The following is a 27447-nucleotide window of genomic DNA, read 5'->3' on the forward strand; positions in this document are numbered from 1 at the left end:
CACCAAGGGGTGTTCAGCATCACGCCTGATGCTTGTGCAGCTCACAGGCTTGTGTGTATGTTGTCTCTCCCCACGCAAGTCTGACAGCTGTCAGCCTGCAGTCCCAGGTAGGATTTATGCTGCATCATAGAATAGAAAGGTTGGAAGGGACCTCAGGAGGTCACATGTAGTCCAACCCCCTGCTCCAAGCTGGTCCAGCCCCAAGTACATCATCCCAGCCAAGGTTTTATCTAGCCGGGTCTTCAAAACCTCCAAGGGTGGAAAGTCCACAACCTCTATGCATTGCTGTTCCACTATTTTATGACCATCCTAGTCAAGGAGTTTTTTTCCTAACATCCAACCTCAACTTCCCTTGCTCCAGCTGGAGCCCACTGTTCCTTGTCCTGTCATCTGCCCCCACCTAGGACAGCCCAGCTCCATCCTCTTTGCAACCCTCCTGCAGGGAGTTGAACGTGGCTCTCAAATCTCCCCTCAGTCTTCTCCTCTCCAGACTAAGCCCAGTTCCATTGGCCTCTACTCACCAGTCAAGTCCCCAGCCCCTGAACCATTTTTGTTGCCCTCCACTGGAATCTCTCCAATGTGTCCCCATTCTTTCTTTAGCGGGGGCCCAAAACTGTACACAAGACTTCAGATATAGCCTCACCAATGCCAAATACACGGAAAGAATCACGTCCCTCACACCAAGGCAGCCCAGGATGCCATTATCCTTATTCACAAGGGCACACTGCTGGCTCATATGATTCATAGATTCATAGATGTTAGGGTTGGAAGGGACCTCAATAGATCATCGAGTCTGACCCCCTGCATTTGCAGGAAAGAGTGCGGGTCTAGATGACCCCAGCTAGATACTCATCTAACCTCCACTTGAAGACCCCCAGGGTAGGGGAGAGCACCACCTCCCTTGGAAGCCCGTTCCAGACCTTGGCCACTCGACTTGTAAAGAAGTTCTTCCTAATGTCCAATCTAAATCTGCTCTCTGCTAGCTTGTGGCCATTACTTCTTGTAACCCCCGGGGGTGCCTTGGTGAATAAATACTCACCAATTCCCTTCTGTGCCCCCGTGATGAACTTATAGGCAGCCACAAGGTCGCCTCTCAACCTTCTCTTGCGGAGGCTCAAAAGGTCCAGTTTCTCTAGTCTCTCCTCGTAGGGCTTGGTCTGCAGGCCCTTAACCATATGAGTGGCCCTTCTCTGGACCCTCTCCAGGTTATCCGCATCCTTCTTGAATTGCGGGGCCCAGAATTGCACGCAGAACTCCAACTGCGGTCTGACCAGTGCCCGATAGAGGGGAAGTATCACCTCCTTGGACCTATTCATCATGCATCTGCTGATGCACGATAAAGTGCCATTGGCTTTTCTGATGGCTTCGTCACACTGCCGACTCGTGTTCATCTTGGAGTCCACTAGGACTCCAAGATCCCTTTCCACCTCTGTGCCACCCAGCAGGTCATTCCCTAGGCAGTAGGTGTGCTGGACATTTTTCCTCCCTAGGTGCAGCACTTTGCATTTCTCCTTGTTGAACTGCATTCTGTTGTTTTCTGCCCCCTTGTCCAACCTGTCCAGGTCTGCTTGCAGCTGTTCCCTGCCCTCCGGCGTGTCCACTTCTCCCCATAGCTTTGTGTCATCTGCAAACTTGGACAGAGTACATTTCACTCCCTCGTCCAAGTCACTGATGAAGACATTAAAGAGTATCGGTCCAAAGACCGAGCCCTGCGGGACCCCACTGCCCACACCCTTCCAGGTCAAAACCGACCCATCTACCATGATGGGTATCTACCACCATATCTACCACATGCTTTGGGGTATGTTGGCAAAACAGATAAGAAGTTTGGCCATGGGTCCAACAGATATAGATGAGCTTTGACTCTGGACTTATACCAAAGTTCGGGCTATAAACGAGTATCTAGTCATTTTAGAGAAGGAGTCAGTGGTGGCTGTAGGCAATGCTAGTCACATGACTGGGGGCCTTAGCCACACTAAACCAACAAGCCACATGGCTGTGGCTTTGACCAACTTCATGGTGCACTCGTGGTTTGCCTGATTTCCTGTTCTGATCCTGGTGGTAATAATGGTCATAGCACTGTGTTTGTGACATTGGCTACAGGAACTGGTGAGCCTTAGCCACACTAGCCCAAGGTTCCACATTGGCCAGGTCAGACCTCGGACCAACTTCATGAGGCACTCGTCATTCTCCTGTATTCAGGTTCTGTTGGCATTTCTATTTTTCCTTCTTTCCAAGGACAGGTGATGTTGAATTGAGCATTGATGGCTGTAAGGGGAGGAACGAGACTGTGGTAAGGAAAATAGAAGTGCCACTGACTTTGAAAGGCAGCAATATGATCTATAAAGAATAAATGTGAGTGGGCCAAGGGAAATGGCTCTGTCCTTCACATGACAATATCTACAACTCTACATTGCATTTCTAGGATGAGATTTGCAAAAATCCCTCAGCCCTTGCCTTGCTGCTTCTGCTAAAACCAATGGCAAAATCCCTGTTAATTTACTTGGGCAAGTGTCAATTCATCTCTGAATACTTTGAAATACCCATATAATATGAATGCCTATGGGTCTTTCATACCTTTACTTCCTGTGACTTTGTGTAAGTTGCTGTCCTGAGAACAGGGCTGGATTTCAAATTGAGGTACCTGATCCTGTCTTGAGCGATTCATTTCTTTGCATGTTTCTAACTAATTGACTTGGTGCTTCCAGGTGAGGTGATGGTTGTTGCAAGGGAACGAGAGCCCTTTCAGCCCACGCTGGAGATGAACAGCCTGTCATGTCAATGCTGAATGCCAGTACTCCCTTCCACCCTGCTGCCTTCCTCCTGGTTGGGATCCCGGGCCTGGAGGCAACCCAGTTCTGGATCGCCTTCCCTTTCTGCATCATGTATGTCATTGCCATGGTGGGAAATGTCATTGTCTCCTTCATTATAAAGACCGAGCCGAGCTTGCATGAGCCCATGTACCTTTTCCTGGCCATGCTGGCCATCACTGACTTGGTCCTGTCCACTTCCACAGTACCCAAAATGCTGGGTGTCTTCTGGCTGGACTCCAGGGAGATTGGTTTCCATGCCTGCCTTACTCAGATGTTCTTTATTCACACCTTCTCATCAGTGGAGTCAGGCGTTCTCATGGCCATGGCACTGGACCGCTACATTGCTATCCGCTACCCACTCTGGCACTCCAGCATCCTCTCCATCCCCATGACCAAGACAATAGGAAGCCTCGTGCTGACACGTGGGGTCCTCTTGATAAGCCCCTTCTGCATCCTAACCAGCCGGCTTCCCTTCTGCGGGCATCGCCTCATCTCCCACTCGTACTGCGAGCACATGGCTGTGGTGAAGCTGGCGTGTGGAGACGCCAGAACCAACGTTGTGTATGGCCTACTTGTGGCTTTTGTGGTGGTGGGCTTTGATGTGCTCGTAATCTCTGTGTCCTATGCCATGATCTTGCGGACAGTCATGAGGCTCCCATCCACTGAGGCCCGTGTCAAAGCTGTTAGCACCTGCGCTTCTCACACCTGCATCCTCTTGGCATTCTACATCCCCGGCCTCTTCACCTTTCTCACCCACCGCTTTGGCCACCACATCCCGCACCACGTTCACATCATGGTGGCCAATCTCTACCTCCTGGTGCCCCCAATGCTGAACCCTATCGTGTATGGGGTGAGAACCAAGGAGATCCAGGGCAGGGTTATTCGTCTGTTCCACCCAAAAGGGATCTGAACCGGGCTGGTGGGGGAAGGTATGGGGGGGTTGACAAATGGCATCTTAGTGTCACTACTTACCAGGGTCATTGTTTCATGGAGCTCTTTAAAACTGCCTTGCCCTTCATAAGAATGAAAATTCACTGGGTCACACCATTGCCCATCTAGCTCAGTGGCAGAGTTTGCATGTGCAACAGGAGTCCAAATAGGGCATATCCAGAGTTTTCTACTCTGTGCCACTGTCCCATTGCAAAGGTTCAGGATATTTGTATTCAGAGTATGCACTCCCATGTCATATTCAGTACAGAGAACTGGTCTAATCTACTGCACTCCAAAGCCCAGCCTCTTGAACTGGAACACCCAATTGACTCCGCAATTTCACATCGTACTGAATTTGACACACTGGCATGAAGAATAAGCTCATCTTCCTAGTATTAAACCTGCTACCCTTTCACGTGTGTCCCGTAGTTCTAGTATTTTGATGATTGTTAGGATGTTTGTTCATGTGTGTGTTCGTGTGTGCAGGTGGACTGTTTGTGAAGGCGTGCATTCAAGTGTGTGCTTTACTTTTCAGTGCTAATATGTGTACCGTAGTAATTTTGCAGCACAATGATGTATGCATGTGTCCCAGCCGCTTGTGGAGGGTTCAGGACTGAGAGTGTGGTCAGGGGTAGAAGGGTAGGAAAGATTTATTGACTTAACTAAAACACAACTACGCGTAGTAACAAGACAAAAAATGACAGACAAAGCAATTCACGTCGGCACCTTATCGGCAGTCCCCTCAATTACCTGATACACAGCAAGCTTCTCCTTCTTCAAAGGTCAGCAATATCAGGCGTTCCTGAACGACACTGTCAAAAGGGCTACCGGGAAGGACCCTGGAATGCAGCCCTTGGGCTCCTCGATGTCCACGGGCCCACTGATCCAGGCAAAAGCTAACTAATCCTTTTCACAGACCTCTATCTTCCTTCTGAATGGTTTCCAGATATTCTAGCCAAATTAAAGCTTCTGAACGGTTTTGATAACTTACAACCAGTCAAATTAATTTTAGTTCAATTGTCCTTAGACTGACCAATTAGCAGTACAAGCCTTGCATTGCTTTGATAAGATAATTTTAAATACGCCACAGGGCCTTAATACTTCAAGGCTTTGCTAAATTTACGAGGCTTTACTTTATACAAGGCCTCACTACATCTTAGATTTTAATTAGGTGTTTAGCAACAACATCTAGCTTAATATGTAAAAAAATACAGAAAAACACTTAGTCTAATCTTCATAGGGCCCTCAGCAAGCACCTTTATCACACAGACATAATTTCAGCTGTCACAGCATGTAGTCATAATTCTCAATTCATTGAACAACCAAAGGAATCCATGTGAACTCGCGGTGCGGGCTGCCCATCCAGCAGGGACCACTATATATTTAATGTCATTAATTTATTCTAAAGATCCCAAGGATACTGGATTCTCTCCAAATAAAGAAAGGAGTCAGTGCCTTCCTGGAGAGCTTCCTGTCCAAGAAGGACCACCCAAAGAAAGGAAGAATGATGTTTTGCTATTAGCACATTAAAGCCTTGGTCTGGCGAGACTAGGTCTCTTTCCCAAGTCTCTCATGTGCGTTGTGGCAGAGGCAGGAATTGAATCCTAAAATAGTGACTTCAGGTTCCTGAGTCCTGGGTGATTGTCTTAACTAGAAAATCAACCTTCTGCTCCAACTGCTAGCTGTTCCCATCATCATCATCATCATCATTGGTACTGTTGTTAGAAGGATGATGAGTCACATAATCATCATCATCATCATCATCATCATCATTAGCACTGTTGTTATGAGGATGATTAGTCGATTCCTGAAACAGGACGTCAGGCTGTAGATCACTGTTTGAATATGGAACAAAAATATGGTTTCCTGCTCCAGAGACATGGCAATGCTAGGGTTCGGGGCGGGTGCCCATCTGTGTTGTCCCCAGGCATTTCAGACAGGGTCTGCTTCTGTCCTCTACTTTCTCTCCAGCCCTCTTAGTAGAAACCTCCCATCTGACAGCTGGTGACACTAACAATAGATATTTCCCAGTAATCAAAAATCATAGCAATGAGATAATAGGAATGATGCTGTGGACTGCAATAGAGTCATTCCAGATTTACACCAGCACAATGAGAACTAATCCAACCCAATAACATTTGGAGACTCATGTATATAGCCTTTTCAAAAATCTCTTAGAGTAGCAAGAGCTGGTCATGGCGTTAGAGCTGTGTCTGGGACAGACAGTTAAGACACCGAATTACAGATTTAACCCAGGATTCTGGTTCAGTCTATTTTAGCATACATAGGCCAAAAAAAGGAACTGTAGATTAAAGCTTCCCCAAGCCGGGGAGATATCTGAATCTGAGAAGTTGCTTTAAGTTTATTTCTCATATCTAGAACAGCAACCAGTAACAACTACACAGGTATATAAAAAACAAAACAGATTGTGGGCTGGCAAAGTCTGTGGTTGGGCTGGTTGGGAATTGGCTAAGTGGTCAAATCCAGACAGTGGGTCGGGTCTGCATCGTCCTGGCAGGCGGTGATCAGTAGTATCCCGCACGGCTTGGTTCCTGACCCCAGGCTGCTCAACATCTTTATCCACAATTTAGATGTGGACATGGAAGGTACACTGCCCAAGTCTGTGGACAATAGTAAGTTATGGGGAAAAGCGGTCCCACTAGATGATAGGATCTACATGCACCTGAAGAAGCTGAAAGGTGCGTGAAGCTTAACAATGCAGTTCAATGAAGATAAATGCAGAGTGCTTCCTCTGGGGAGAACTAGCCAGCTAAATAAAGGTAGGTTAGTTGGAGATGTACTGGCCAACACGATGACTGAAAGGGACCTTGGGGTTATGGTTCAACATGAGCCGCCAGTACAACACTGTAGTCAGCAGAGCTAAGAGCACACTGGGATGCATTTGTCAATGGGTTGTGAGCAGCGCTAAGGAAGTGACATTTCCTCTCTACTCAATGCCGGTGAGAATACAGGTGGAGTCCTGTGTCCAGGCCTGGGTGCTGCACTTAAAAAAAACCCAAAAACACCAAAAACATAGAGATACCTGAAAGGGTCCAGAGAAGGGCCACAAGTATGATGAAGGAACTACAGGACAAACTTTATGAGGAAATACTAAGGGATGTGGGGCTGTTAAGCCTGGGCAAGAGAAGACTGAGGGGGGACTTGGTGGCCATCTCCAAGTGTGAAAGATATGAATATCAGGAGCTGGGAAATATACTGTTCGCTAGGATGCCCCAGGGGAGGACAAGGAGCAGTGGACATAAACCATTAGAGGATGGTTTCAGGTTGGATGTAAGGAAGAACTTCTTCATGGAAAGGGTGACCAGAATCTGGACTAGACTGCTCAGGGAGGTGGTGCAGAGCGCAACTTTGGAAGTCGTAAAGAGGAGACTGGATGGACATCTTTTGCTGGGATCATTTGATGTCAGCAGTATTCCCGCCCAGGGCAGAGGGCTGGACTCGATGAATGAGGTCCCCTCCAGCCCTTAGTCTTCTATGATTGTGTCACAGAGAGATTTCAGATGTCTAAATTCGGGATCTGAATTCCTCCCTGGGACCTAAGGAGTCTAAGGGCCATGTTGCAGTGACACTAAGGATTTGTTACCTGCAATTAAAATGCGTTAGTCCCCAAGACGAAGCAGTGCCAAGGTTGCATGGCTAGGGTAGGATTTTTCATGTCAGGAGCGAGGGGTATCTCCAGATGGTTTTAGGGAACACGTGTTCAGCCCTTGTCACACCAGTCCACGCAGGTAATATGAGCACAGCTTGCTTGTTGTCAATCCCAGCCTTGGGGAAGCACTGGAGTCTTCCCCCAGTCGTGTACTTCAGCTGTCAGAAAACAGCTGAGAGAGGAAATTAGCAAGAGAATGGGCATTTCACCCGCCCTTCTTTGGCCAGCCCATGAATTAAAAAGCTCTAGTTAACCTATTTATCACCAAAAGCATAATTATTATGTAGGAGATGCATGAATTCAAGTTCCTCTTGGCATCTTAAACAGCCTCCTTATGCAGGCCTTCTGATACAGTCCTTTATTATGAGACTGCAAGAGACTTCCCTCAAATTACCCCTCTGGAGAAAAATCGAGGCAAGGAATGGCAGGATGAAAGTCCCTAGCACTGAAAGGGTTAATAGAGGCTGGAGGCAGGAGGCAAGACAGGCACATCTGAGCATAGTTGGTCCCAGCTGGCTCTGGGCTTCACTGGGAGGCAGCATAAATATTCCCTGCTCGGAGTGGCTGATCCCCGTGCATATCCCAGGCAGGGAGTCCTCACTCCTGCTGCACCAGGACACAGGTGAGTTGTCTGGGTTCAGGGCAGCTCTTTGGCTTTTCTTTTACAATAGCAGGAGCTGTTGATTTTTTCCTTGGAGGAAAACGCTGATCAGGAGCATTTCTACAAACTCCTTTCACACACACACACACACACACACACACACACACGTATTGCATGCACTTCATGGAAACACAACCACAAGCACTACACAAGCACAACATGAGAGGCAGAAGGGGAAGGGCATCTTCCATCTGTTCAGGATATCAGGGTTGGGTATTTGACCAGTCTAATGAATTTCAGTCAATTCATTGGCCAAATATTAGTCCAAACTTGTAAGAAAAAACAAAAAATGCAAATACACTCCCCCAAAACCACAAAAAAGAACACTTTTTAAAATTAATATATGTCAAAAAGCAATACATTATATTTCTTGAAACAAAACTACAAAAAATATAGGGCTGGGGGGGTTGTTTGTTTTGTGGGGGTGTAAATTTTCTACTATTTTTGAACAGTCAAAAATATGCGGTAAATTGACTGATCAATTGGCAATACTTGACCGGCCAATTGGCTGTTTTCCCAGCCCTACAGTAGATAAATTGCTTAATGAAGGTGTGCACAGAGATCGAGGCTGGAGGGCTATATGCCTATGGCACAGAACAAGGCGGACAGCTTGACTGTATGTTGCCAACTGTGTGCACGGTACTTTGTTCTAGGTGGGGTTTGTGCAGCTGATTGAAGCGTGCACTAGGGCTAAGTTTAAACCAGGCTGGCTTTGTTCCATGCTGATGGCTTCAGGCAAGGAGAAGGCAGGGTAGATTTGCACCTGATAGACTAAGTAAAGTAGCAATATGGTCTCTGCTATAGAAAACAATATGCTGGCTAATTGCATGACATTTCACTTCTAAATGACCAAGCCATGTTTGCTAAACCCTGTGAGGTACAGATATTACCCTTTTACCAGTATAAATGATCAGAAACCAGTCCATACTCATAAGAGAACAGAAGTTCAGCACACAAACTGGATTTAAAAAAGGCAGAAGCAGCCAAAAGATGAATGTGTGCTCTGTCTAACCAGTAGACACCACTCTTCTATCTGGTGGCAAATGCAGCTACCAAATGTAGGCATGATTTCTTAAAGCACATTAATGCATGTGTAGTAGGCCTGTGCAAATAGGGGACTATTCGATTTAGGTTCTGATTTGGCCTATTTGGATGCCAGTTATTTGATTTGGAGCTCTGAATCAGTTTTCAGCTTCAATTTGCCTGAATCGTCTCCAAAGCTTTGGAGACAATTCAGAGATTTGGCCATAGGATATAATGGGGAATCAGTGAAATCCCTGTGTTGTTTTTTGTCTGATTCTGATGAAACTTGCAGAGCTGGTAGTGTCTGCTCTTAGCATGAAGTCTACCAAGTCTCAAGGAGATAGGTGTAGGGGTTTCAGGGAAAATGCACCTCAAATTCTTGAAAGCAAAACTCATGTCATGTGTTTGTATTAATTCACAGTGGGGTGAAAACTGCAGGAGTGGCATCCACTGGAGCAGTTTCTGGGAAACTGCACCTCAAGCTGCTGACAAGCAAAACTCATGACATGGGTGACACTGTGTGTGTGTTAAGGTGCAGCAGGGTGAAAACTGCTAGTGTGTTAGCCCCTGCTGCAGCCTCGAAGCCTGCCAGCTGTCAAGGAGATAGGTGCAGGAGGAGTCTGGGCTCTGGGGCCCTGCACCTCTGGCTGCTAACAGGCAAAATTTGTGATGTGGGTGGCTGGCACTCTGTGTGTGTTAAGGTGTGCCGTCACTGGTACTGGGGCCTCTGTACAACAGATGGCAGGACAAAAATAACTTACCTGGCTCTACACCAGTAGCATCAGCAGCAGCATCAAAGGTACCCACACAGAAATGTCACGGAGCCTTTCTTTTATAAAGGAATTAACAGCAAGAACTAAAAATGTTGTGTTGTGTTGTGTTGGGTATAAGATATTGCTCATGCTGTGTGATGATGGCTTATCTTGTGTTTTTATGTCTATATGTTTATTATATAAATAGCGATATTTAAAAAAATATATATCTTAGGAAGCTTTTGGGTTGAAAAACCCTTTGTTAAGCTGAGGAAGTACATGCAGTTGGTTTGTCTCATGGTCCTGGATGGAAGAAATAGTAAAGAAGCCAGAGGCTGGCCTGGCACGCAATGCAAGCAAGGAAGCCAGTCAGTGACAAAGGAAATTGAGGCATCAGGGGGTGAGGGACAGGCTGTTGGGGGACAGGGGAAGGGAAGGGGGATGTAGCAGTGTAGTAGAAGTGCTGGCCACTATTGGCTCATAGGGACACTGTTGGCTTATATACTTTTTAGGGTGGTGACAAAACAGGTAAGAGGTTTGGCCATGGGTTCAATGCATAGGGTTGAGCTTTGCTCTGGACTTGCACCAAAGTCCTGGCTGTACATTTGTGTCTAGTCATTTGGGAAGGAGAGTCAATGGTGGCTGAAGGTCATAGATCCATAGATTCATAGATGTTAGGGTCGGAAGGGACCTCAACAGATCATCGAGTCCGACCCCCTGCATAGGCAGGAAAGAGTGCTGGGTCTAGATGACCTCAGGTAGATACTCATCTAACCTCCCCTTGAAGACACCCAGGATAGGGGAGAGCACCACCTCCCTTGGGAGCCCGTTCCACACCTTGGCCACTCGAACTGTGAAGAAGTTCTTCCTAATGTCCAATCTAAATCTGCTCTCTGCTAGCTTGTGGCCATTATTTCTCGTAACCCCCGGGGCACCTTGGTGAATAAAACCTCACCAATTCCCTTCTGTGCCCCCGTGATGAACTTATAGGCAGCCACAAGGTCGCCTCTCAACCTTCTCTTGCGGAGGCTGAAAAGGTCCAGTTTCTCTAGTCTCTCCTCGTAGGGCTTGGTCTGCAGGCCCTTAACCATACGAGTGGCCCTTCTCTGGACCCTCTCCAGGTTATCCTCATCCTTTTTGATGTGTGGTGCCCAGAACTGCACGCAGTACTCCAACTGCGGTCTGACCAGTGCCCGATAGAGGGCAAGTATCACCTCTTTGGATCTGTTCATCATGCATCTGCTGATGCACGATAAAGTGGCATTAGCTTTTCTGATGGCTTTGTCACACTGCCGGCTCATGTTCATCATGGAGTCCACTAGGAGTCGGAGATCCCTTTCCGCTTTCGTGCTACCCAGCAGGTCATTCCCTAGGCAGTACGTATGCTGGAAATTCTTCCTCCCTAGGTGCAGCACTTTGCATTTCTCCTTGTTGAATTGCATTCTGTTGTTTTCTGCCCACTTGTCCAGCCTATCCAGGTCTGCTTGTAGCTGTTCCCTGCCCTCCGGAGTGTCCACTTCTCCCCACAGCTTTGTGTCATCTGCAAACTCGGACAGAGTACACTTCACTCCCTCATCCAAGTTGCTGATGAAGACATTGAAGAGTATTGGTCCAAGGACCGAGCCCTGCGGGACCCCACTGCCCACAGCCTTCCAGGTCGAAACCGACCCATCCACCACGACTCTCTGGGTGTGACCTTCTAGACAATTTGCTACCCACCGGCCTGTTTAGTCATCCAAGTAACAACCTCTTAACTTGTTGACCAGTATGGGGTGGGATACCGTATTGAAGGCCTTCCTGAAGTCTAAGTATACGACATCCACCCCTCCTCCTGCTTCCAGGCATTTCCTAACCTGGTCATAAAAGGAGACTAGATTAGACAGGCACGATCTGCCTGCTACAAACCCGTGCTGGTTTCCCCTCAGCATAATTTGTCCTGCCGGGCTCTCGCAAATGTGAGCCTTGATAATTTTTTTCAAAGATTTTGCACAGGATGGAGGTGAGACTGACTGGCCTGTAGTTGCCCGGGTCCTCCTTCCTCCCCTTCTTGAAAATGGGGCCCACATTGGCCCTTTTCCAGTCCTCCGGGACTTGGTCCATGTGCCACGAGCATTCAAATATTCCCGCCAGTGGCTGTGCAATGACGTCGGCCAGTGTCTTCTGCACCCTCAGATGGAGCTCATCCGGGCCTGCCGACTTAAAGGCATCCAGTTCTTCCAAGTGACTCTGCACCATCTCAGGGGCTACGCATGGCAGTCTGGCACCTTGCTGCTGCCTCTACAACCCCAGTGAGAGACTTGTCTTGCCCCTCGCTCAGGAACACTGAGGCAAAGAACTCGTTGAGGAGTTCAGCTTTGTCCCCTCTGTCCATCACCAATTGCTTCTACCCATTTAGCAGGGGTCCTATTCCTCCCTGGGCCTTCCTTTTACTCCCTGTATATCTAAAAAACAATTTCTTGTTGTCCTTTACTTGGGATACCGTCCTCAGCTCCATGGTAGCTTTGGCCCATCTAACTGCCTCCCTACTAGTGCGAGCAGAGGAGGTATATTCGTCTTTGGTGATCTCTCTCTGTTTCCACTTTTTATGTGCTCCCCTTTTGGCCCTTAGTCTGCCCTGGATTTCTCTGGTCAGCCAAGGAAGCCTCCTGGCCCCTTTCCCTCTTTTTCCTTGCATCGGGATTGTCTCTCTTTGTGCCCAAAGGATCATTTCCTTAAGGCACAGCCACGCTTCTTGGGCTCCCATCACTTCAAAACTCGTACTCTGCAGTGCGTCCTTGCTTATTGCCTGAGTTCATTGCAATCAGCTTTCCTAAAGTCTAGCACTTTCACCCTACTAGTTACCTTACCCACTCGACATCTTATGAAGAATTCTATTATTAGGTGATCACTGTCCCCCAGATGGCTACCGATCTGTAGGTCCTCTACCATATCATCCCCCGTTGCCAGTACCAGATCCAGCAAGGCATTCCCCCTAGTGGGACCGTGTACCTCCTGTGTCAGGTGGAGGTCCTGTACACAGGATAGGAACGTGCATGAATGGTGGGACTTTGCTGTCTGCATCTCCCAGCAGATGTCTGGGTAGTTTAGGTCCCCCATGACTACCACCTCCTTAGCTTTTATGGTCTCCGAGAGCTGCCTCAGGAGCCCCGTCATGTGATGCTGGCCACATCACTGTGAGCTTTACACACACATGGCTGTTGGGCCTGGCATTGACCAACTTCATGTTGCACTCGTGGTTTGTCTGATTTCAGGTTCTGTGGTTGGAAATAACGTTGGGCATAGCATTGCTGTTTGTGCCAATTAGCTACAGGAACTGGTGAGCCTTAGCCACACTAGCCCAAGGGGCCAGGCTAGGCCTTTGACCAACTTAATCATGCACTCACAGTTCTCCTGATTTCAATTTATGTTGTCATTTCTTTTTCTTTCTCTCCAAGGAGAGGCATCATTTAATGCAATGTTGAAGGGTATTACAGGGTGAAATGAGACAGAAATAAGAAAGGGGAAAATAGAAGTACCACTGACTTTGAAAGTCAATAAAATGTTCCATAATCAAAAAATCTCAGCTGGCCAAGGGAAATGGACTAAAGACAATGATAAAATACTAGCAACATATCGATAGGATGAGGTTTGCAAAAAATCCACAGCCCTTGCCTGACTGCTTCTGCTAAAATGAAGGGCAAAACTCCTCTTAATTTACGTGGGTGAAAAGCTGATTAAACTCTGAATGCTTTGATATGTCTAACAGTGTTTGATTGACAATGGGTCTTTGTCACCTTTAGTTCCTGTGACTGTGTGTAAATCACTGTCCTGAGAATGAAGCTGTATTTACAAGAAAGGAACTTGATTCTCTCTTCAGTGATTCACTTCCTCTCATGTTTCCTGCTAATTGACTTGGGGCTTACAGGTTCTGGGACGCTTCTTCCCACGGAAAGAAAGACCTTTCAGCCCAGGCTGGAGATGAACAGCATGTCATGTCAATGCTGAATGCCAGTACTCTCTCACACCCTGCTGCCTTCCTCCTGGTTGGGATCCCGGGCCTGGAGGCCACCCAGTTCTGGATCGCCTTCCCTTTCTGCATTATGTATGCCATTGCTGTGGTGGGAAACATCATCATCTTCTTCATTATAAAGACAGAACCGAGTTTGCATGAGCCCATGTACCTTTTCCTGGCCATGCTGGCTATCACCGATGTGGTCCTGTCCACCTCTACCCTGCCCAAAATGCTAGGCATCTTCTGGCTGGACTCCAGGGAAATTGGTTTCCATGCCTGCCTCACTCAGATGTTCTTTGTCCATGCCTTCTCAACGGTGGAGTCGGGCGTTCTCATGGCCATGGCACTGGACCGCTTCATTGCGATCTGCTACCCTCTCCGACACTCCAGCATCCTCTCCATCCCAGTGACAATGGCAATAGGAAGCCTTGTGCTGACACGTGGGGTCCTCTTGGTGAGCCCCGTCTCCATTCTTGCCAGACAGCTTCCCTTCTGTGGGCACCGCCTCATCTCCCACTCCTACTGCGAGCACATGGCTGTGATAAAGCTGGTTTGTGGGAATGTCAGTGTCAACATCACATATGGCCTATTTGTGGCTTTCATGGTGGTGGGCTTTGATGTGCTTGTGATCTCTGTATCCTATGCCATGATCTTGAGGACAGTCATGAGGCTCCCATCCACCGAGGCCCGTCTCAAAGCCGTCAGCACCTGTGCTTCCCACACCTGTGTCATCCTGGCGTTCTATTTCCCAGCCCTCTTCACCCTCCTGACCCACCGATTTGGCCACCACATCCCACACCACCTTCACATCATGGTGGCTAACCTCTATCTCCTGCTACCCCCCATGCTGAACCCCATTGTGTATGGGATAAGAACCAGGCAGATCCAGGACAGGGTGATCCATCTCTTCCAGCTGAGAGGGATTTGAGCCAGGGTGGAGGGTCTTGCAGATGGGGTGCTGACGTCTGTACTCACCGCAGTGTCTGCGTGCCGCTGTTGTGTTCTCTGTTTCAGGAGAAACTCCTTGTCTGTGTATGGGATTCCCCCGGGCCGTTGTATAACGGAGCTCTTTAAAACTGTTCTTTCCTCTTTAAAAGTGACCATTTGATGGGTCAAACCATAGGTCCACATGGCCCAGTGCATTTCCCATCTAGCCCAGTGGCAGATTATGGATGCTGAAGAGAGGCCAAACAAGGCATAGCCAGAGCTTTCCACTCCATGCCTCGCTCCCATTGCAGAGGTTTAGGGCAACTGTATTCAGAGTCTGCACCCTATGGGATCTGGTACCTGGAACTGTTCTAATCAGTGAGTGGCGATGCATAGGGGATGCACGGGTTGCACGTGCACCCCCTGAGAGCATCGGTGCACCCCCTGACTGGCTTCAGGGGTTTCCCTGGGCAGCAAGATGCTCCACAGGGGGGATCCTCCTGCCCCTGGGCAGCGAGATCGGCTACAGATGGATCTGCCCTCCCCAGTCAGCAGGACTGGTAGCAGTGGGGTCACGTGCCCCCCCTGACTAACTTGGCACCAGTCGTCCATGTAATCAGATGTTGGACTGGGCCAACCAATCAGTCTCCATAACTTCCTGCGCCTCTGATACATAGCCTGCTGAAACAGAAACAGCTGGACAAACTCAAAAGGGAGACAGGTTTATTCCTGGCTACAACTAGCCCAACCACTCAGCTTGGCTGGAGAAAAGGACCTTCAAAAGAAACAAAGGGGGAAAGCCAGGCCTACCTTCTAGGTCTGAGCTGCAGGCAGTCTGGGTCACACAGCTCCCCTGGGAGCAGAAGGTTACAGTCCTCAATCCCAACCCGAAGCTTGCAGGATTAAGCTGCAAATTCCTTCTCCCTCAGAGGAGACTTCACTCTTCAGCAGCCCCGCAGTGTCTCCTTCTCCCCAAACGAGTTTATCTCCCCTTATATCCCTACATATGACACCATCTTGGCTTTGTCCAGTCAGGGAGTCCCATGTTCTAGTTTCTCTCTTAACTAATCTGTCTGAAAAGCCAATCAGGCCAGTTGATTTTACATATCTTTGCAGATCTAAGGCCCTAGCCTTCCATGTACAGAGGATCACAGTACACATGTCCAGTACAATAGGGGCCTTTTTGTCCACATGACCAGAATATATGTTTCTTGTGTTTTTAGCAACAGGCCAAAGGAAATAAAGAAACAAAAAGATAAATACAAAATAAAAATGCACGAGAAACAAAGGCACATGCTCTGCCATAAACAGCACACGTGTGTGTGGGTGTTACTTTTGTATTCAGAGGCTGCATCCCTGTCTATCGTATTCAATACCTAGAACTGGTTTCATTGCCTGCTGAACTGGGCCACTCTATTAATCCTAATGTGTGCACCCTGGTTACTTTGCAGCAGAGTGATTGGGAATGATTTCTTGTAATTGTCACCAGGTGGCATATGCGAGGTTTCATGTATATACTCACATTTCTCAATACATTAAATCACCAAAGGAATCCATGAGACTACTTGGTGTGGACTGCTCATCAAGCAGGAAGAGGGGGTGGGTACCCTATATAGTTGCAGGTATTAATTGTTCCTAGAGGTCCCAAGCATGCTGGACTCTGTCCAAATACATAAAGGAGTCAGTGCCTGCATAGAGAGCTTCCTGTCCAACATGACCACCCAAGGGAAAGAAGAAGGACATTTTGCTATCTGCACTTTAAAGGCTCGCTCTGATGAGGCCAGGCCTCTTGCCCAAATCACACGCAGAGTCTGTGGGAGAGGCAGAAATTGAATCCTGAAGTATTGAGTTTGGTTACTTGAGACAAGGGGGAGTGCTTTAACCAGAATTTGATACATTCATTACAGATTCACACCATTGAAATGACAACAAATTCAACCCAATAGCATTTTAAGACTTATATTTACTGCCTTGTCAAGAGTCACTTAGGGGGCATCTTCATGTTGCCCTACAGTGATGTAGCAAGGCACTACATCAACATATGGTGTGTGATGGTCATGTAGTAATCACCATATGGCATGCACATAGGTCTACACGTGATCGCTAACTACATCACTACAGTGGCGTGGTCCCTGCTTCTAGTGCACCACTACTTCAATGAAGCACGGATGTCTTCCCGTGTGCTGCCAGTATGGCACAGTATGGGCGGTTACCAAGATGTGTACCAAGAAAGTACTAAAACACGGTGCAGTAACAACATCACTATATGGCAACATTTAGACATGCCCTTAGGGTAGCAATAGTTGGTCTCAGTGTATATTAGAGCTAGGTCAATGATGGAGAGTTAAGACACCTACTTTACAGATCTATTTCAGCCCCGGATTTTGGTTCAGTCCATTCTAACATACATAGACCAAGAAAAGAAATGTAGATCTAAGCTTCCCCAAGATGGGGATATTTGTAACTTTGCTACTTTGGGGTTATTTCTCATATCTAAAACAACAACCAGTAACAACTACACAAACAACAAACAGTAACAACTACAACTATATGTATATTTTTTTGTATATATATATATATATATATATATATATATATATATATATACAAAAAAAATTATCAAGGCTCACATTTGTGAGAGCCCGGCAGGGCAAATTATGCTGAGGGGAAACCAGCACGGGTTTGTGGCGGGCAGATCATGCCTGACCAATCTAGTCTCTTTCTATGACCAGGTTACGAAACGCTTGGACACAGGAGGAGGGGTGGATGTCGTATACTTAGACTTCAGGAAGGCCTTCGATACGGTATCCCACCCCATACTGGTGAACAAGTTAAGAGGCTGTGACTTGGATGACTACACAGTCCGGTGGGTGGCGAATTGGCTAGAGGGCCACACCCAAAGAGTCGTGGTGGAGGGGTCGGTCTCGACCTGGAAGGGTGTAGGCAGTGGGGTCCCGCAGGGCTCGATCCTTGGACCAATACTCTTTGCTATGGGGAGAAGTGGACATGACGGAGGGCAGGGAACAGCTGCAGTCAGACCTGGATAGGTTGGATAAGTGGGTAGAAAACAACAGGATGCAGTTCAACAAGGAGAAATGCAAAGTGCTGCACCTAGGGAGGAAAAATGTCCAGCACACCTACAGCCTAGGGAATGACCTGCTGGGTGGCACAGAGATGGAAAGGGATCTTGGAGTCCTAGTGGACTCCAAGATGAACATGAGTCGGCAGTGTGACAAAAGCCATCAGAAAAGCCAATGGCACTTTATCGTGCATCAGCAGATGCATGACGAATAGGTCCAAGGAGGTGATACTTCCCCTCTATAGGGCGCTGGTCAGACCGCAGTTGGAGTACTGCGTGCAATTCTGGGCACCACACTTCAAGAAGGATGCGGATAACCTGGAGAGGGTCCAGAGAAGGGCCACTCATATGGTCAAGGGCCTGCAGACCAAGCCCTACAAGGAGAGACTAGAGAAACTGGATCTTTTCAGCCTCCGCAAGAGAAGGTTTGGAGGCGACCTTGTGGCTTCCTTTAAGTTCATCACGGGGGCACAGAAGGGAACTGGTGAGTACTTATTCACCAAGGTGCCCCCGGGGGTTACAAGAAACAATGGCCACAAGCTAGCAGAGAGCAGATTTAGACTGGACATTAGGAAGAACTTCTTTCCAGTTCGAGTGGCCAAGGTCTGGAACGGGCTCCCAAGGGAGGTGGTGCTCTCCCCTACCCTGGGCCTCTTCAAGAGGAGGTTAGATGAGTATCTAGCTAGGGTCATCTAGACCCAGCTCTCTTTCCTGCTTATGCAGGGGGTCGGACTCGATGATATATTGAGGTCCCTTCCGACCCTAACTTCTATGAATCTATGAATCTATGGCTATATACACAGGTATATAGCCATACATATACTAACACACGCACACACTAGGGGAGATGATAAAACCTAACAAGCAGTCTTTAACTTTAAAAGGGAGACTACACCAAAATGAGGAAGCTAGTTAGACAGGAATTAAAGGGAGGTAAGGAACTGGCAAGCAGCATGGAAATGGCTTAAAATCACCATATTGGAGACACAGAGGAAATGCACGCCTGAAATATAAAAAATGGAAAATGGACCTTAAGAAAAAGCCAGTATTGTTTAATGGTAGACTTGCAGGAACAATGAGCAGAAACCTTTGAAAAGTGTAGGTCCAAGCCTAATCACAGGGGAAGCGTAAACAGTAGTAAATCCAATTTAAGACTAACAAGAAAAGAGAGAATTTGAGGAGAAACTTGCTAGACGCACAAAAGGTATTGATAAATATGTCCATAAGTCCATTAGAAGCATAAATGGAAAATTTAAAACTCTCCAGTGGGCGACCATGGTCACCCAGAACAGATCATGGAACAAATAACGACTTAGTGTCCAATCCAGAAGTATGTCCAGTTCTGGGCCCACACCTCAAAAAAGAGATAGAAGAACTAGAGAAGGCCCAGAGAAGGGCAACAAAGATGATCAGTAGCAGGGTGGGACTCCCATGTGAGAAGAGGCTAAAGAGGCCAGGCCTGGTCAGTTGATAAAAGAGATGATTGAGAGGGGACATGAGAAGGGTTTACAAACTAGAAACAAGGAAACTTTGGGTAGATATTAGGAAAAAGTTTTCTCACTAGAACAGTGTTGTTGTTGTTCATCCTCAGATTTGAAGATGACCATGACATCACTGGTTGGTTTAGTTTCTGTGAACATGTGAGTGGCTGCTCAGGCCAACTTGTGCTTTCAGCTGTCTATGGCAAACTGAGCAAAAGATGCCACCTTGGGGTGCTTGATCTCCAGCGGACGTGCTTCTGTTGCGAGATTTACACTGTTTGTGCTTCTGCTCTGCTGCAGCAGGTCCCTCCTTGCCCCTGCCCCTGCCCCTGCCCCGGCCAGCAATGGCCAGCAACCCACGCTCCTGCTGCCCGTGGTGCTGGCTCTGGTGGCCCTTGCAGGCCCCACCCCTACCCAGGTCTCAGGACAGCCATGAACCTGCCAGTGGGGGCTAGGGTGCTGGCTTTGGGAATCCCTACCCAACCCCTTCCTCCTGCACTCCCCACTCCAGCCTGTCAGCCTTCTGCCCACACCCCTCCAACCCCCTGCCCAGTCCCATTTCTGTTCTCTGAATACACGTGTGGGTGAAACAAAAAAAACTTTATTACCCTCACAACATCCATCCCCATCCTTTCCCCCTTCCCCCTCAGCAAAAAGAACACCTCCACCCTTCTCCCCTCGACCAATAAAGCCCTCTACCACCCTTTCTACCCACCAACTGGGTAGCAGTTGTTAATTAAAAAAAAAAAAAAAAAGAAAAAACACCCCTGCTTACAAGGGGAAAACTATTTAGAATATTTTGGATCTTCAAACCCAGAGTGGGAGTTGGGGGGAGGCTTAGGGGGCAAGGCTGCCCAGCACCCCAGCCTCTGGATGTCCCTTGGGTCTGGACTCAGGCCAGCTCCCTAGTGTCAAGGCAGACCGGGCACTAAAGTTAGTGCCTGGTTGCATCTAGATGTGCATACATGACCATTAAGTAACAGTGCTTAAATTTGATAAGTGCACTTGCAGGTATCAAATTTAGGCATGATTAGCCTAAGTTAATATGCATTAAGGGCACTCATATGTAGATGTACATCAATAATGTGCATTGGCTTAGGCTAATGTGCATTAACACATCTCATGTAGACATGCTTGATGCGAACTGCACGTGACAGTGTACTACCGAGATACGTGAACTTGTCCATTGCTTGAAGGGTTTGGCCATTCAGTGTGACAGTAGTCTCTATGTAAAGCTTTCCTGGTGCAGGCTGGTTCATCATTGCTGTCTTCTTAGTGTTGATTGTGAGACAAAGGTTTCACTACCAAAAGAGAAATGATTCATACTTTGTTGCATGTCAGACTCAGATTTGGCATTCAGGGAACAGTCATCAGTAATCAAAACATCACAAACATTCACTTCCTCTAACTTCGTCTTCACCTGTAGTCACCTCAAACTGAAGAGTTTACCCTCATTACATAACTGATGTCAGTCCCAGTGTCACAGTCACAAACGGCATCTGTAAGCATGGCACAGAAGATCATACTGATGAGGGTTGGGGCCAACACAAAGCCCTGCTGACTTCATTGGTGACTGGGAGTGGTCCAGATGCCTCATGAGGCATCATCCACAATGTGGATGATCATGCCATCATGGACTTGCTGAATCACTGAGATTAATTTCTCTGGGCAATCAAATTTTACCATGATCTTCCAAAGGCCCTTTTTTCAGGTCAATGAAAGTCATGTACAGGTTGAAGTTCTGAAATTGGCAAGCAAGGATTCTACTGGCTATTGACAGCAAAGAGATGCCCTGATGGTTGTCGCAGGTTTGCCTATTGCCTTTCCCCTTTAACAGTGGACGATGGATGCATCCTTGTATTGTTTTCATCAAACCAATCTTGATGATTATGTGTGGTGGAAGTTATTGTATGCAGCAAAGTAGACAGAGTCTCTGAAGGATGCCCATTTTTTTTTTTTCTCAATGGTATTGGAGTTCTCATCAATTGTTCCTAGCTGGCTGCTAGTAACAATTGCTACAAATTGTTAATAGGGGAGCTGACCCTAAAATAAAAGTAAGGACAAGGCTAGACTGTTAACAAGAGCAGACAACTACTAGGAGGGTAGTAAACCCCTGGAACAAGTTACCCAGAGAGGTGGTGGAATCTCCATCCCTGGAGGTTTGGAAGGCCTGGCTAAAGAAAGCCTGGGCTGGCATGATGTAGTGGGACCTGTCCTGCTCTGAGCAGGGGGTTGGACTAGATGTGACCTCTGAGGTCCCTTCCAACCCTCATGTCCTATGTGCCTACTAAAAGGCAAAGAGAAAGTCAGTAGGGATTTATGATTGACTCTATCACAAGACAAAAACTAGGGGTCAGAGAATGAAACTAGTAGGTAGTAAGTTTCAAAATACCAACAGGAAGTTGGTTTTCACCCAGCATGTCATGCAATGGTGGAAGTTGTTGCCATCAGATGTGGTGGGAGCTGACAGGTTAGACAGATTACCAAGGGACTGGACACATCCTTGGAGGAAAGGGGCATTGGTACCTATGGAGCACAGAAGTGAGGGGAACAGCCTCTGAATCAGAACCTCTTCAACCTGAAATGCTGATGGCTGCAAGGAAAGAGGGAACAGTGGGAAAAAAAACCCTGGTCAGACCCTGTTCACTCTCCCTTTCAACGTCTGCTCCCTGCCACTTGGTGACATAGGATCCTGGGCAAGACAGACCTATGGCCTGACCCAGTGTACCATGTTGGGGTCTCAGGGGTGTCCGTGATGCCCCTTGGTGCCTCTACAGCCATGCCCTGTCTCTCCTGCCATGCCTTCATGTTATTTATAACATATAGGGAGGGTGCTTACAGGCCTTCGCTAGTCCTCAGTCCCACTGGACCCCACCAGTGCCTGCCTGTATCCAGGCTCCTTGCTGGGTTTATTGGTCCTTAGGCACTCACTGGGCCTCACTCTAATGCACTGTGCTTGGCAGGGCACTCAGAGCCTTAGGAGCTAGTTGTGGCTCCAAATCCTCCCCTTTACCATACCCCGTGCCTCACAGGTGTTACTGCAATGTTATTTCCTGTGTGGGTCTTCAGCCACCTCTGCCTCTGCCCCTTTAATCTTGCTAGGCCTCCTAGCCTGGGCCCACTGAACTGAACCTGGCTTTGAGGCTCTAGCTCTGTTTGTCACTTCCAACACTGGACCCCTGGGCCCTGTATACGGCCTGTGGAAGTAAGTTTTACTAGGCCTCTTACTTGACTAAGAGGAGAGACAAAGAGAGAGAAAGAGAAGAGAAGAAGATGCTGATGCTGTGTGTTTCAGAATGTTCTAAGTTAAGGAAAAAACCTTCATGCCTTGTTTTGTCTGTGTGCAGATGTTAGCCTTCTCCTTTCCGCTGAACTAGAAGCTGATAACTGTTCCCAAAACATAGTGTTTTTTTTTTAATAAGTAAACTGCTTACGTGTGAGAAACAAATGATCAACATCTTTCTGTTTCTCTCAAGGTTGCTTTGTCTGAACCCTGCATCTTTTCTCGCTGTCTAAAGTATAAATATGCTTGTAAACTTGTAGAGGTCAGAGTTCCTTTGAGAGCTCTCCCTGTGATCACTTGTATAGCTTTAAATAAACCTAGATGGCTCTGCCAATTCTAATACAACCACAACACGAAGTTTGATTTCTTCCACAATTTGGTGCCGTGACTTGGATAGAGACACCCAGAGTGACTGGTTGAGATACAGACCGTCTCCTCACTGATGCCCCGGCTAGCCAGACTAAGGTAAGGGACCTTTTGAAATCTGTATTGGGGCTTTTCAGTGAGAGACTGCCTGTGTGTCTTCCTGTTCACTGCTTGAGGCTTACCCTATCCAACCCTTTTGCTGCCAGAATCATCAGACCCACTATGTAAGTAGGAATTGTGAATTAAGGTTAAAGAAAAGAGTAAGAAACTGTGTTGCTGTTGTCAGTGAATGTATTCCCCAGTGTGAATTGAGTTAAGTTCTGCAAAGAACTATGAGGTCTTTCTGAAGCTAGGAGTGGAAACCTTGTACAGCCGCCCGGAGGACACCAGACTGGGTGCTCTTTGAAAGCAAGGGTGCAAGGTGGAAACTCTTAGACTGAAGGAGATCAGGGTTGTGTAATGAATTTTCCCTACCCCCACTCTCATGAATGAGCCGTGTCTCACAGTGAGCAACTGCATTGTGTGCCGGTGCTATGAATATAAGCCACAGCATTTCTGTGCCGCTAGCAAATCTCATGACCTGACCGGACACCCTCAATAAGCCTCTCCTGTGTGAAAGATCTGTGTGAATTGAGGTTAAGGACATGGGGAGCAGAGGGTCTAAAGACGTACCGGCTCCGCCAGAAGGGACTCCAGCATTGTACGTGTACACACACTATGGCCATAAGAGTTGTAAGTTTCTAGGCAAATGGAATTGGTATACCAGAGGTGATGCTAGCTTGCAGTTTCCCCTGGAGGGAACATTTGATTTAAGTAAAATCCTTCATCTCCGCGGAGCCCTTGAGTCAAGGCAGTAAAACACCACAGACCCAGCGGGACGCATTTTTGATTGGTATGCAGGAGCTTCCAAAAGACGTCAAGAATCTCAAGTTCGGAGCCTTAAAGACTCCCAAGAATAACTAAAATCTCAGATAAAAGAATTAAAACAGAAAGGTGCACCAAAAGGGGACCCCCCATCAACAGCATTATCAGCACCAACACAACTTTATCTACAATTGACTGGGAATGAATCTGTAGAAGACCTAATTGATTTTTTCAGTGTGCCACCCCCATACCAGTCCCAGGCACAATCTGAACCCAAGGAAGTTCAAAGTAACCAAATAGATTCTTCCTGTGAAATCAGGCCACCCCATCAGAAAACCATCACTCCACAACCATCACCTGCCCCCGGGGCATGCCCACGGCCACCAGAGACATGGCATCTGTCTCCTGAAGCCTCAACCTCCTCTTACTTAAGGTCAGGCACCCAATATGGTCCAGTCCCACCTTTAAAAATGAAAAAGACTTGTCTTATGCCTTTACACCAACTCCCAGGGCAGGGTCCAAATGGGGAAACTACAGTCACAGTCCATGCCCCCTGGACCCAGGAGATCTCCTAAACCTTGTTAAGCAATTTCCCAATATCAGGGAAGAACCCCAACAGTTTAAAGAGGAATTAGAAACTGTAATCAATTTTTATGAGCCAACATGGGCAGATTTAAACCAATTAATGAGAACTGTTCTGCCCTCCGAAGTCCGTAACCGCCTCATCACACAGGCTAATTGGCCTCCTCAAGACCCCGGAATGGGAGTTCGCTGAGTAAGTGCCCGAGAACGCCTTCTTGAATCCGTGCTTAAAATCTGCCCCAGGAAAACTGACTGGGCCAAAATAAATAACTGTAAGCTCCCCTCTCCTCTGCTGTTGCAAACACTGTAGGAATTTCTAATCAGATAGTTCCTCATCCTGTTTCCCAACCCTTACATGTTTCTCTCGGCCCTGTTTCTGATCAGCATGCTTTTCTCCTCAGTCCTTGTTCTCCTGTTAATTTGTTAGGCAGAGATTTGCTTTGTAAACTTGGCTGTACTATTTATTGTTCTCCTAATGGTGTTTATTTGGATGTTCCCTGTATTAATGAAATGTCTGTACTTGGTACCTAGCTAGCTCACCTCCTGAGCCTGAGTAACCTAATCTTTCATCATAAAGGCTGTCCCTCCGTTTCTTTGGTCCCAACATGATAATGAAGTAGGGCAAATCCATACTGCCCAGCCTGTAAAAATTATATTAAACCCAGCTAAGCCATTACCTAAAGCTGCTCAATACCCTTTATGCCCAGAAGCTGAAGAAGCGATATGCCCTGTTATAACAGCTCTTTTGAAGCAAGGTATCATTGTCCTGACTAAGAGCCCTTGTAATACACCTATTCTTCCTGTAAAGAAACCTGGAAAGAATACCTATCACTTTGTACAAGACCTCCGTGCAGTAAATTCTGCAGTTTTACCTACTTTTCCTGTTGTACCAAATCCAGGCACTCTCTTGTCCTCTATTCCTCCTAATACCTGTTATTTTACTGTTGTTGACTTGTGTTCTGCATTTTTCTCTATCCCTATACACCCTGATAGCCGGTTTCTCTTTGCATTTACCTATCAGAGACTTCACTATACCTGAACTTGATTGCTCCTTCTCTTTTTCCTCAAATTCTGAAGAAGGATTTAGATGACATAATATTTAAAGACAATTCTGTGCTTGTGCAGTACGTTGATGATCTGCTCTTAGCATTTACCTCCCTTAAAGCCTGCAAAGCTGATTCTTTATCTCTTCTCCCCTCTCTTGCCCTAAAAGGCCATAAGGCATCTAAAGAAAAGCTACAACTTTGTCTCCCTCGTGTCCACTATTTGAGTCATGATATTTCCGCTGGAGAATGATTGCTTTCTTCTTCCAGGATAGAAGCTATTGTTAAGATCCCTAGACCAACTACTGTGTCCCAAATGCATACTTTCCTAGGCATGGCTGGCTACTGCCGCCAGTGGATACTCGGCTATGCCTCTGTAGTCAAGCCACTGCAAATTTGACACTTGTTAATACCCCTGAGCCTTTGCCCTGGACTTCAGAAGCTGAAGCCGCTTTTGCCTCTATTAAACAAGCTCTGTCACAAGCTCCTGCCCTAGGCCTTCCTGATTATACTAAACCCTTTATTCTTTTTTGTCATGAAAAAGATGGATTCGCACTTGCTGTGCTTACTCAAGCACATGGAGACAAGCACTGTCCTAGCTCAAGACAAGCAGAGTCCGGCTCTGCTCTTGACCCAGTTGCAGCCAGACTTCCTTCATGTCTTCATGCTGTAGCTGCAGCTGCTATTCCTGTTGAACTGTCCTGTACCCTTGTATTAGGCTCTCCCCTTACTGTTGCTGTCCCACATGCTGTAGCAGCCCTTTTACTAAAAACTAAAACTCAACACCTTTCAAATGCTAGATTGACTAAGTATGACATTTTGCTTCTTTCTGCTGGAAATATTACTCTAACTAGATGTCCTGTTTAAACCCTGCCTCCCTGTTGCCTACTCCTTTAGATGGTGAACCCCATGATTGTATTGCTGTTACTGCCCTCCTAACAATGCCCTGCACTGATCTAAAGGACACCCCCTTGCAAAACCCAAATCTAGTATTTTATGTTGATGGGTCATGTCAAAGAAACTCAAAAAGTTCTCTTGTTGCAGGATATCCAGTATGTTCCCAATATGATGTTATAGAAAGCCATCACTTGCCCAATGTGTATTCAGCTCAAGTTGCTGAGCTTGTGGCCCTTACCAGGGCTTGCACCCTAGCCTCTGGTACTTCTGTTAATATTTACACTGATTCTCGCTATGCCTTTGGTATGGTACACAATTATGGTCAACTTTAAAAGCAAAGAGGCTTCCTCACATCAGGAGGTGCCAAAATTAGTAATGGTCCATATGTAAATGCCTTGTTAAATGCATTACAGTTACCTTCTGCTGTTGCTGTTATTAAATGCCAAGCTCACCAGAAACCTTATGATGATGTTACATGTGGGAATGCTCTGGAAGACTCCGCTGCCAAAGTTGCGGCTATTTCCACTCCTCAGGCTACACCTGTGTTTTTGTCTATCTTAACTAACCAGTCTCCTTTGGCAAGTCTTCATGATGTTGCCCTCCTCCAAGATCAGGCTCCACAACCAGAAAAATATATGTGGAGACTGGCTGAGTGTTTGTTACACCCTGACCATTTGTGGCTGTCCCCAGACAGCAGCCTAGTTGCCCCAGTAGTCCTTCTTCCCTATCTTGCTCACATACACCACGGCATAACACACATAAACAAAGAGGAGATGATAGAAGCTGTTAAGCTTGATTAGTTTGCTCCAACTTTTTCATCTGTGGCTCAACAATACTGTTATACCTGCCCTATTTGTCAAGCCCATAATGTGGGAAAACAAAAAAAAGCAGCACATCCCCCACCTTGGGGGCCGTTTGTAAATTTATAAATAGATTTTATTCAAATACAGAAATGTTGTTTTTATGAATATGTTCTTGTTATTGTATGTATGTTTTCTGGATGGGTAGAAGCCTACCCATGTGCAAAAGCTGATACCATCACTGTGAGCAAAAAAGTTACTCAGAGACTTTATTCCAAGGTTTAG

At 47.0% G+C, this 27447-nt stretch overlaps 2 protein-coding genes across 2 annotated transcripts; both read left to right on the forward strand.

The window, feature by feature from the left end:
* Window positions 1-2775: 2775 nt before the first annotated feature.
* Window positions 2776-3723, forward strand: LOC132250345 (olfactory receptor 52R1-like). The gene has a single exon (XM_059727018.1). It carries the CDS (start codon window positions 2776-2778, stop codon window positions 3721-3723), a length of 948 nt encoding a protein of 315 aa, XP_059583001.1.
* Window positions 3724-13770: 10047 nt separating this feature from the next.
* Window positions 13771-14811, forward strand: LOC102564711 (olfactory receptor 52R1). Its single transcript, XM_006259093.4, has one exon. The coding sequence runs from the start codon at window positions 13821-13823 to the stop codon at window positions 14766-14768; it is 948 nt and encodes a 315-aa protein (XP_006259155.3). The 5' UTR covers window positions 13771-13820; the 3' UTR covers window positions 14769-14811.
* Window positions 14812-27447: the final 12636 nt, after the last annotated feature.

This window comes from Alligator mississippiensis, chromosome 1 (assembly GCF_030867095.1).
Source record: "Alligator mississippiensis isolate rAllMis1 chromosome 1, rAllMis1, whole genome shotgun sequence".
Classification (NCBI taxonomy): domain Eukaryota; kingdom Metazoa; phylum Chordata; order Crocodylia; family Alligatoridae; genus Alligator; species Alligator mississippiensis.